We start from the raw sequence: 11,984 nt of genomic DNA on the forward strand, positions 1-11,984 counted from the left end.
CATCCTGTAGAGGCTCCCTGGGTCTCAACTGTGGAAAACTAAACTTTTATATCCCCACCCATGGATTTTGAGTCTATCTGTCAATTTACATAACTATAGATAATCCTGGGCTCAAGAGCTGAGTCATAGAATGTGTACGGTGATTACAGAAAAGGAAGTCTAGATTGCAGGGCCTTGAACTCAAGCTCCTCAGTCTCCTTCATGGCAACAGAACTCTAACTAAGACAGTGTCTAAGGCAAAAATAGAAGCATATGTATTAAACATTATCAGGTCCAAACTCCAAAAGGCAGTCCAAATATCCAGAGAAGAGCTCAACTAGACTACAGGAGGATTTCTGGTGGTTAGATAAAAGCCAGCATTCCTCAGGAATTTGTGGAGCTAGTTCCCTCTTATCAAAAGGAGTCATTTCCCCTACCTCTGGCAGAAGGGACATATGGCTCCCCTGTGGTGCCTTTCCACATATCAAAGCCTATGCTGGCTTCCAGGCTGCCTCAGTATCACAAGAACCTTTTACAAAGTCCATGCTAGCATCTAGCCCTTCTCACCTCCTCCCTTGCCCTAAACTCCCTTCAGTTCACTGCATTCCCTCCCCCAGCTACTCCGTCTCCTTATAACCTTGGTATTCTTGCTATGTTCTCTCTATTCTTTGTCCAGTGCTAATCTCCCCTCTCTCACAGACAACCCTGGCAGTGTCCAGTCTGCGGGTGATGTTGTATACTTCTTTCTCTTTCTGCTCTGGACTCTTCCAGGTGCCTCTGACTGTTCTTCCACCCCCCCCACACCCGACCCCCATATCTACAATGGAAACCTTCCCTTTAACAATACCATGGAGCAGTCATGTCATCAGTCTGTACAACCATGGCATCCAGGTGCCAGAACAGGTGCTAGCACAGCCAAAAGGCCATTCTCCCAATGGAGTCCCAACCAACTCACCTGGCAGAACAGTGACATTGACATATCCTTCTCCAAATGCATTCTCACTAGAAACAGCCACTCTGAAGGCATACAGTCCCACAGACAACTGCAGTGTGAAAAAAGACATAGGGGAAAGCATCTAATGACATGGGAATCTACCTTCTAGAATAGTGTCCCAAAGGCTTGGGAGGAAGCCTCATTTCAGCCTGTCTAGGACAGCTATAAACGTAGAGCTGCACTCTAGGATACATAGGCCATTTGCTTAGTTACAGATGTCACAAGTATTACATCAGCCTAGGACAGCTGCTCTTGGATGAGTATGTATGGAATTGTGCTCTATTTTGGGTTTGGGGGGTAGTGCTCAATGTTGAAAGTGAGCCCAGGGCCTCACCTATGTTCAGCAAAGTCCCTACACTGATCTGCACTCCAATCTGGAATCACACATTTCTAACATACAAGTTTACAGAGTTACTGGCAGAAGTCTGGGTGCCACACTTTGAGAAACAGCTTAGTCGTATGGCAGTGATGTGAGCTTGATATGGCCTTGCAGGAAGACATTCACCTGATAAGAAACCAGGCCCCAGGATATTAAGTCGGTGTGTTCTTGGAGCCAAGGCAGTGACATGTGTCTTCCTGCGTGTGGAGCAGTATCTAGCAATCTAAACAACTTGTCAGCTAGAACAGAACTACTGGAAACTCAGAGCATGCCTGGTGGACACCTGAGATATGTTTAACACTGTAAAGACTACAAGAAGTAGAATCCAGACTTTGAATCCACCACACAGTGTGAGCTCCTGAGCTAATAGCATGCCAAGCAATTCAACCGAAGACAAGCTACTGAATGTCTCACTTAACCATCCATCTGCCTAGTTGAGCTTTATTTATAACTTTCTGATTTTCTTTTGAGACAGGAGATCTGACTATTTTGCCCAGGCTGGCCTTGAACTTCTGAAATCAAACTATCTTCTTGCCTCAGTTTCCCAAGTAGCCGAGACTGCAGGCACAATTGCCATCATGCCTAGCTTCTTCATTAGTTTTTAGTCCTAAGAGAGAATTTGGGGCTCAACAGCAAGGATGTTGCTAACTAGAGTCTAAGGTGCACAACCTGCCTTGTTACTTACTTGAGAGAGATGAAGAATCGGCTTGTTTCCTTGTTTGATTTTACCTTGAAAGTCATCAGGGTGGCTCATTAAACTCCATTCATAGCTGTAAGTTGTGTCTGAGAACAAATCAGAAACAAGAACGGTTATCGGGTCTGAGATAATCCTAAGGAGGAGAGAGCCTTAAACCAACAAGTACCAATGGCCTTTGATACTCAGAGGTCTGCTTTCAACCATTATCCCAGTAAGGAAACACAAGGTCTCTGTATCTTTGCAAATAAATCACACACACACACACACACACACACACACACACTTTTATCGTGCAAGTATACAAATGCTAGAAAATAGAGGCTAAACATTAAACTCCACAATCTCATGGTTAACATTTGAAAACCTTCCTTCTAGGTTTTTTCTGACACCTCATTATCCATATAATTCCTTTTTTTTTTTTTTTTTTAATGGACAGGCTGTCACAAGCTCTGGCTGGCCTGGAATTCGATATGTAGACCAAGACCAAGTCTTCCAAATCACAGAGATCTGAGTGTCTGAGTGTCTCTGCTTCCCTAGTGCTGAGATTAAAGCCATGCAAAGGCATACCCACCTCTACATACACCTAAATGTATAATCCACTGTATCTTTTCTCTTTTCAATGACATTTATAGGGGTTTGTTAAGGCACAAAGTTACTTCATAATCTCTATCTTGAACTAAAGCTGTCTGAAGCTTTTAGATGGCAGTATAGTATCTCGTCTCATCTTAAGGGACTGGGATGCAAATGACAGGCATGAATGTCTCTGATTACAAAGCTTTGACCCATTTGACCTGGATGAGAACCAAATACTTTAAGAATGGTCTAATTAAGGAAGAGTATACTGATAGGCTATAGAAATGACTCAAATGCTCAGGAATAGTGGGGCACTGGGTAAGAAGAAGGTAAGCATTGCCAACTTGGCATTACATTTAAGTTTATGAGTGTGTATTTTATGTGTTTTTATATGTGTTTGTATGTGTGTGTGATATGTGTGTATGTGTATGATATGTATGAGTGTAGGTGTGTGTGTACCATGGCACATGTGTAGAGGTCAGAAGACAGCCTCAAGTGTTGACCCTCTACTTGTAACTTGTTTGAGATGGGGTCATTGAACATTCTCCACTGCACAATGAAGGGCCCTGCATGGATTCCCGGAGGCACCTTGAGCAAGCCTGAGGCTGTTGGCCAGAACTCCTTGCCCCAAAGTTGTTATTGGTATTCTTCCTATTTCGATAACACACACCTTGTGGGGAGGAGCTAAGCTTGAAAATCCTGTTATTTTCCACTGTGCTCTATTTAAGTCCATTATATCCCCTCAATAAACGGCATTCGGCATTTGGCATTCCAACATTGCCATTGAACAAATGACCCGCTCGCTGTCTTGTCTCTTATTTCAATCTCTAGTCCTTTGCCCGATTTGTGGAACAGATTATAGCCTAGCTTTGTCTCCCACCTTGTCACAGGAGTGCTGGAATTATAGGCGAGCTACCACATCTGACTTTCTATCAGTTCTAGGGATCTGAATGCAGGTTCTCAAGCTTGTGTGGGAGGTGTTTTATCCATGGCACCTCCCTAGCCTATGGACATCTTTTGAGCAGCTGCCCTGGAATATTGTGAGAATTGCTGAGCTGTGTTTCTAATACTACAGCATCAGCAAGCAAGCCCACCATGCATGTAACTGGCTCCTCACAATGGAATCTTCGTGACTTCTGTGGGTTTCACAGATCGAGATCTTGCAGGTGGCAACCCCTGCTCTCTCGTGTCATAGTGTGATCTTCCAGTGTGACCAGTTAATGATGCACTATACTGAACTTCCCAGACACCTACTGCTAACTCAGTAAACTTTGGCCATCTCCTACTTCGGAATGTTGTAGGAAGGATGCATCAAGCCTAAAGCCTGGGAGACCTGGGAGAGAACACAGGAGTCCCACCAGTCACTGAGTTACCTAAGAATGTCAAACTCTCACCTGCAGGGGGCGCTGGCTCAACAGAGGCCTTCAGTTCTGCTTCACAGTCTGGTAAGGTTATCACAAGGTTATCTCCAGCAGACACTGCCAGCACCTTCACTAAAAGTTAATTAGAAACAGTGCATGCCATTATGTGATACAATGTCTCCATAATATTATACCTGTTCTTAGAATGATCATTCCTCATATAGTTTTATCTAAGGCACCCCGCCCCAGGCTAGTGCCCTCTGTTATGCTGCAAGACAGACTTTGCAAATTTAAAACTTCCTATATGAGTGTCACTGTGAAGAAAATGACCATTCAAAATAAGCCACGTGTGGTTAGTAGTTTGCCAACAGATGGAGGACTATTGATTGAGTTGGTTTTCTCTGTTGCAACCGGCTTTGCCTGACCCCCTGGTGAGTGGTCCTTACTTACAAATAGGTCAAGAGTGCTCATAGGTCATTAGCCATGCTGCTCAGATCCGGGTGCCTCATAAATGGCTGCTAATGACTTTGCTCTTGGAGTCTTTCCAACAGGAAATCCAGGCAAGCTCCGTATGAAAAGATAATTTAACTCCAGCAGCAGGGACATTAACTCTTATCAAAAGCACTTTCCTGCTAAATCAACAAAGCTCATTTACTGTACCACCTGAATAGCACCGATATAGTCCTACTATGGCTTGTCTCAACTGGGTACTAGTTTCACTGTCATTCATATTTAGTTCAGAATAACCTATTTAAACCAAGCTTACCGAGAGCTGAGAAAGGCTGTGCCATTCTCAAAGACACCCAATATTCCCATATCACCATTAGCAACCAGGGACCCAATCCCAGGGCAGTTTCTCTTCCTCACACAGCTTCTCTTTCACCACAATCCTCTCCTCACTGAAGTTCAGAACCAAAGTCAGTAAGAGTGAAGATGGAGAAGCATCAGGGAACCAGAAGTGAGCAGCGCTGGTTCAGGGGCCACTGGAGATACACGAGTCAGGCCTCAAATGTAGCTGAACCTTTATGTTTGGAGTGGTGCTATTATTTGAGACAGAATCTTATGTAGCCCAGGGTGGTCTCTTACTTCCCATATAGTCAGGATTGATCTTGAACTCCTGATCCTCCTGTTTCCATTTCCCAAGTGCTGGGATGACCAACTTGCACCTCCACACTCAACTACGGTTCAGTCTTTGAACCAGGCTGTAGCTACAGCCACCCTCATATTCCAGTTGACACTGGAAGCATCAAGCCCCACTTCTGAACAACTGATCTGGTTTTAGTTTTTATTTAATTTTATTGTTGCTATAACAAAATCCCCGATAGAAGGAAATGTTATATTTTGGGTCACGTGTGAGGGTACACTCCATCAAGGCAGGGAAGGCAAGGCAGTGGGAGACAGTTCAAGACAGCTGATCACACTGTGTTCACACTCGGGAAGAAGAGAGCGCTCACTTTTTCCTTTTCATGTCATGGAAAGTGCTGCTCATGGATGAGGTCTTCCCACCTCGGTGAACCCAATCTAGATAATCCTTCCCATCCTGCACTCCTCTCTTGCCCCCTCCACCCACAAAAACAGTTCTAGCCAACTGATCTCCCTCTGGTTCTTCCAAAATGTTGTATAAGTCTTGTCCTCTCTTCTACACACGATGGTGGAGGTTCAGAGAATAACAATCTCAAGACTAGTGATTTCCCATGTAGAGAAGCTGTAGAAGCTACAGAACATTGCAGGTTCTTCTGACCTGTTTCTCCTGCTCGTAGTACCAGGACAGGTTTTCTGCAGGTCCCTATATCCCCATCAAAGACACCCCCATAAAACACAACTGCCTTGTTTTTTTGCTGAAAGTTCATTAACAAGAAATACGAAACACTCGCTGCTAGTGTTGCACAGGCCAACTCCATGTGAGCTGGCTCACCCTAACCTGCCAGGCCCTTTTCCAGAAAGGTTTCCTGATTCTCCTGGTGGGTCAAGTAATCTTCTTCTGCTGCCACAGCATCCTCTGAGCCATCTAACCTGCCAGTCTCCTCTCCTGCTTTTTAGAGCCACAGAGGAAAAAGAGGGAACACCAGTCATCTTTTCACTCTGGTTACATAGAATGGTATCTGGGGCCAAAGGGAGCGGTAAGCCTTAAACACTGTCACTGCTAGATTCTGCCTCTGTGGTAAAGTTCTCCTCACTGTATTTTTCCAAAGTTACCTGTCCTGGAAGAAGTAGTGGGTGACACAGACCACGCAGGTGGCGTCAGCCCAGGGAGAACTGTACTGGTGGGAAATGTTGGGGCGCTGTGTTCTGTGCTTCGTGGAGTGATTGTAAGAACGGAGCTTTTCTCTACCGTGGCTGGGCTGGACTCCATGCTGGCAGTGGGAGGACTATGTGAAGACATTAGAACCTGTGGGATAAATTAACAAGGGTATATTGTTATGAAAAAAAAAATGTTCATTTTGATGGAACAACACAAATATGGGCAGTGGATTGTTCGTGCTGACCCTCTCCAAATTCATGCACTGAATCATACTCCCATGGCATGGCTTTTGGGTGAGGGGGAGGCAGAGTAGGTGGTCAAGTCATGAGGATGAGAACCCTCATGAATAGAATCAGTGTCTTCATGACAAGACAGAGCTCAGCGGTGGTACAGGCTCGTAATTAGAGCATCAACAGCTGAGGCAGTAGAAATGCTGGTTTTGAGGTGAACTTCAGCTATGCAGCAAGTCCTTGTCTCAAAGAAAGAGAAAATGAGGCCAGGGGAGGAGAGGAGGAGAAGGAAGGGGACAAAGAGAGAAGAAGGAAGAGAAGAAAGCAGAAAGAGGTAAGGAGGAAGGGAAGGGTGACATGTGCTTTACTCTCCACAAGGCTGATCTTGATAGGTTTTCTATAGATGGTCTATTCAAAGATGCTGTGGCATGAATAGTGCTGCTATGTCACATGGGGAGATGCATGTATTCCTCTTAAGTGCACACTAGAAGTGCACCTGCTGGGACACATGCTGGGGTGATGATGTATATCATTGCTGAAGAGCTGGGAATAGCAAACCAACTTCCCAAGGCATCTGCAACTCTGTGCACTCCATCCGCCTCGTATGAGCACTGCAGCTTCTCTACTAACACTTCTTACTTCTATCTAGTCCTGCTGCTGCTGCTGCTGCTACTGCTACTGAAAACACTCAGGGCTATGGACCTTGAACTACTACTCTTCACCCCAGTCATTCATATATATATATAATTCTAGCCATCCTGATAGATGTGAGGTAGTACTACATTTTGTATTCAACTTCTTTGGCATGTTTTATTTATCGAGAGTGCTTGGATTCTAGACACGCACCACCATTCGTCCTTTACCGACTTTTTTAGATCAGATTGTTTTCTTATTGTTAAGTTGTAAGACTTATTTACATTTCTGCATATAATGTTATGGCATAAGATTCACAAATATCTTACCCCATTCTATAGATTGTCCTCTCTTTCTTGATGTTGTTATTTGGGATGCAAAAGTACTTAATTATGATTTAGTGAAATTTATCCTTTTTTAAATTTTTACTTCTTTTTGCTTGCTTGTTTTGAGACAGGGTTCTCTAAGTAGCTCTGGCTGTCCTGAAACTCACAATGTAGACCAGACTGGCCTCAAACTCACAGAGATCCTCCTGCCTCTGCCTCCTGAGTGCTGGGATTAAAGATGCACAGCATTGTTTTTGCCAAATTTTGATACCCTGTACAAAAAGGTAATTATCTAACCCTAGTTACCAAGGTTTACTATTGTTTTAACTCTTATCATTTAGGTCTTTGGCACATTTCAAGATTTTTTAAAATATAAAATGTAAAATAAAAAAGCTATAACTCATTCTTGTGCATGTATTATTGGAGCTTTGAGAATGATAACACAAACCAAATGCTTCAAAAGCCAAGTTTCCCTCTGGCTTTCTCCTGTGCTCATTCTCAGCAAGCCACAGAAGCTAGAGGTCCTTTTTCCCGATTTGTCAAGAATCTTACACACTGTTTTCCTTTTAAAATTCTTCAAGGAGCTAGGGAGGAGCTCAGTCATTTAGCATGGCCGAGGCTGAGTTGTAGCTAAAGATAGCATGAACCAGGGGAACCCTGCAGTTCCAGTGCTCAGGAGGCAGAGGCAGGTAAAACTCTGTGAGTTCACAGCCAGAGACCCTGTCTGCAAATAATTCGATAAAATAAAATAAAAATGGGAATTCTGAAAGTTCCCTAGGTTCTCCATTCACTTCTTCCCAACTCTGTTCCGATCACCGCCAAGCTCCAGATTCTTACATTCTCTTTAAGACCAGCGGTCTCTCAACCACGTAGACGCTGAGACCTCCAGCACTTCTGTCTTCACAGGATTCATTCCCTGCTTTTGCCATTTCTACTCTCCCAGTGACTTTGCCCTCCCCCACTCCCTCCCTGCACACTTTTTAAAGTGTTGGGAGATTCATCCCAGGGTCCGGTGATCCAATGTTCTACCACTGAGTCATTGTACCCCTATTGGGTTTTCTTTCTTTCTTTTTTTGGCAATGGATCTCATTGGCAGGCCTTGACCTCCTCCAGTCATGGTCCTCTTGCCTCTGCCTCCTGGGTAGTTGAGACTACTTGGGAATTAGACCCTCGTTCTTTTCCCACCAGGGTTTTACATGGAAGTTCTGTGATTCTTCCTACCTATCAGCTTCACTGTGTCTCTGGTACCTTCCTAGTCACCTAGTTAAGTGGCAGGGCTGACTGTGGTCGAGTGAAACTTCACATCTGTCTACCACTGGAAATTTTCAAAGTCTCCGTGGTGTGGGTGTGGGTGTACGCACGCGTGCACATATATGCTGGTTCCAGGGCCTTCTGTGAAGTCTTCGTTAACATCAATTAGCCATAGAGAATCTAGAAGAAAGGGCTCTTGGGTAGATGACCTGGGAAGGGGCAGCTCTGTGTCCATTTCAAACTGCCTGCTTAGAAAAACATGGCAAAAGAAGGCTATGTGTTTCCGGCTAGGCTCTGACATTCATCCTCGGCTTCCTCAAGCCTGAAGGAATCTGGCAGAGCTTAGCCATTGTGCCCCTTCCCTTGCCCACCCCAACACGTCTCGAGCACACCCACCTCTTTTCCAGAGCTATTGCTCCGTTGTTCTTGGAGCTGTAAAGTCTCTGTCTGTGTCCCCTCTCCTGCAGGTAAAGCAGTCACAGAGGGGAGCTGCACACTCTCTGCAGAGTGCAGGGGTGGCGTAGGGGACCAAGTGGACTCATTCAGGGCCTCCAGCTGCCTCTGGTCCAGTGACTCGGGTGTGGGGTCCTGCAGCTTCTCTGTAGAAGCAGCTGAGCTATCTTCTGCAGCCGAGACATTGGAACCTCCCTCGCTGCCTGGCAGCAGGCTCCAGTCAGGGTACTCAGCGCTGCCTCTGGGGTTCTGTGGGTTGGAGGGCTGCGGGAGGCCCTGCTCCAGTTCCTTGTAGTCATCTGAGTACTCAGCAGTCTCTTCCGGTCCCTCATCTTTTCCTAGAAAGGGCAAGTCCTTCCTGAGGTCCTCAAGGGAGTCCCCCCAAGCTCCAGAGGGGGAACCCCTGCCCAGCATCATGTCTCCGTAGTCCAGCAGCTGCTCCGGCTTCTGGACAGGTCTGTGCACGAAAGTGAGGTAAGACCGGACGGGGCCTGTCGTCCTGGGCTCGCAGTTCTCTGGGTGCATGCAGTTTACTAGGTAGCAGCTGCCCTCAAACCACCAGGCCAGGTCGCAGCTGGGCAGGTCACAGCAAGCGGCCGTGCAGTCTCCCACGGAAAAGGTTTGAGACACCCGCATGATTCTAACAGTTTCCAGGTTAGGTGAAATGATGGAGTTGGAATAAGTCCTCCCCTCGCTGCACTGCTGGCACCTGCCACCTGAAGACCAGAGAGGCACCAACATTCAACACCAAAGGTCAAATTGGTAAGTAGACAAACTTCAAAAGAAGAAACACAAATGCCCAATAAGTATAGGAGAAAATATCCAAGCCGCACAGTACACCTTTAATTCCAGCACTTGGAGGACATTCAGAAGTTCAAGGACATCCTTGAGAGCTGGAGGCCAACATGAGTGAACTACATGGGACTTGGTCTCAGGAAACAAAACGAAACTGAAGTTCATATGCAGAATCTAGATTTAAAGACATATGTCATATATGCACATGTTCATGCTATGAAAGTAAAAGGGAAACTATAGGAAGAGGAAGGTTCTGAAAGGAGAGGCAGGGAAGGCTCATAGAACATCATGCTTTCCCTGGTTTATGTGTATAGATATATGTGATATGAAAGAAAAAGCATGGGCTGGAGAGGCGACTCAGCAGTTAAGAGCACTAATTGCTCTTCCAGAGGACATGGGTTTAATTCCCAGCACCCACATGACAGTTATACAACTATCTGTAACTCCAAGATCTAACACCCTAACACAGACATACATATAGACAAAACACAAATGCACATAAAAAGTGTGGGAAGCCACAGCCCCAAGATGGCTTCTGGCTGGATGCCAGGTAGTCAGAGCTTAGCTGTAAACAAGCCTTATTTGGAAGTGCTTGATGGATCTGGTGCCTTTCCGGGATCGCCAGGTGGCATGAGCTGATTGGGCAGTGAGCGCATATTTAAGGGCTTGCTGGGGCTGGGGGAAGCAGAAGCTGATGTACAAAGTTCCTGAATAAACTGCTTGAAGAAGAGTCGTGGTTGTGTTTCCTTGCTGGCCAAGGTAGACACGATGAAAAAGAAAATAAATTATTAAAGAAAAGAAAAAGGAAAAGCACAATTTTGAGGGAGGGGGGATGGGAGAAGAAACTGGGCTACAACAATGTGTATGAAATGTCACAATGAAGCCTTTTTTAAAAAACGATTTGTAATTATTTGTTTGTGCAAACACACACACACACACACACACACGTATCACGAAGGTCAGAGTTGGCTATGGGAGTTGGCTCTCTTCTACCATGTAGGTGTCTCTCTCAGGGAATGAACTACTAGGTTATTGAGTTTGGCAGCAAGTTCCCCCTCAACCTGCTGAGCCATCTTGCTGGCCCAAAGTCTATTTTTTTTTTTTTTGCACTAAAAATGCTATGTGTATGTATGTATGTATGTATGTATGTGTGTATATGTGTGCATGTGTGTATGTATGTATATGTACATTCCAGAGAAGTCACTCCAGAAAGCCAGAGGCTCCCCATCCCTAGCTGTGCAGCCAGCCATCAACACTCCCTATTGAAGGGTCCACTGCATGTCTCATCCACACTGTCACCTGTCTTTCTACTGGTTCATCCATTTGTCACTCGCTTATTCACCCACCCACTTGTCCACCCAATCCTCTATTCCTCTAATTTTCTATCCACATATATTCTTCCAACTGTTCATGTACCTTTTATCTATGTATCCTGTTACTTCATATAATTCCATTCTTCTTTACTTGTGTCTCCTTTTCATGTAACTCACTTACATGAAACTTATATAACTTACAATAGCCCTAGTGTAAAAAAGTTGTTAGAGAAATAACAGAAAAGCACTGTATCTTTGGTTATTAATAGATTTTTTTTAATTCCACAAGCTATCTGTGATAGATCATCTGAAAGGAAAATGTCTAAGGAAGTACATATCTATAATCAAGTTTTCATTTGTTTGTTTGTTTTGAGATGGATCTCATTATGTAGTCCTACCTAACTTGGAACTCACGGAGATCCATCTGCTTCCCAAGTGCTGGGATTAAAGGCATGCACCACTATGCCTTGTTTTATATTCCACTAGTTTTGGTTAAATTTTCAATAACGAGCTATCAATCTTTCTGAAGAGTCACTACAACAGGCATTGGCAAGTGTTTGTAGAGTGTGGTCTGTTAGTTTTAGTGTCAACAATAGAGGAAACCCCCAATAGCACAGGATTTCCTTCCTAGTGAGGACTCACCATTAAAATTTATTTTACTAAATGCTTTTTAGTCACAAGAGGGCTGTCAGACATTGTTTCTAACAGGGAACATGTGAAAATGGCTGTATGATGTATAGAAATACCTCGATGTTACC

At 44.7% G+C, this 11,984-nt stretch overlaps 1 protein-coding gene across 1 annotated transcript in view; it reads right to left on the minus strand.

The window, feature by feature from the left end:
- The window catches only part of Kiaa0319 (KIAA0319 ortholog), a 44,413-nt gene extending 34,582 nt beyond the window's left edge, over positions 1-9,831 (minus strand). Inside the window, exons 1-5 of the mRNA XM_051194511.1 lie at positions 9,062-9,831; positions 6,180-6,372; positions 4,017-4,115; positions 2,038-2,135; positions 935-1,022 (exon numbers count right to left, since the gene is read on the minus strand). Of these exons, the coding sequence (XP_051050468.1) occupies positions 935-1,022; positions 2,038-2,135; positions 4,017-4,115; positions 6,180-6,372; positions 9,062-9,754 (1,171 nt within the window). The 5' untranslated portion in view covers positions 9,755-9,831. The remainder of the gene's footprint in view (positions 1-934; positions 1,023-2,037; positions 2,136-4,016; positions 4,116-6,179; positions 6,373-9,061) is intronic.
- Between the last annotated feature and the right edge of the window lie 2,153 nt (positions 9,832-11,984).

The sequence above is a fragment of the Phodopus roborovskii genome, unplaced genomic scaffold, assembly GCF_943737965.1.
Source record: "Phodopus roborovskii unplaced genomic scaffold, PHOROB, whole genome shotgun sequence".
Lineage (NCBI taxonomy): Eukaryota > Metazoa > Chordata > Mammalia > Rodentia > Cricetidae > Phodopus > Phodopus roborovskii.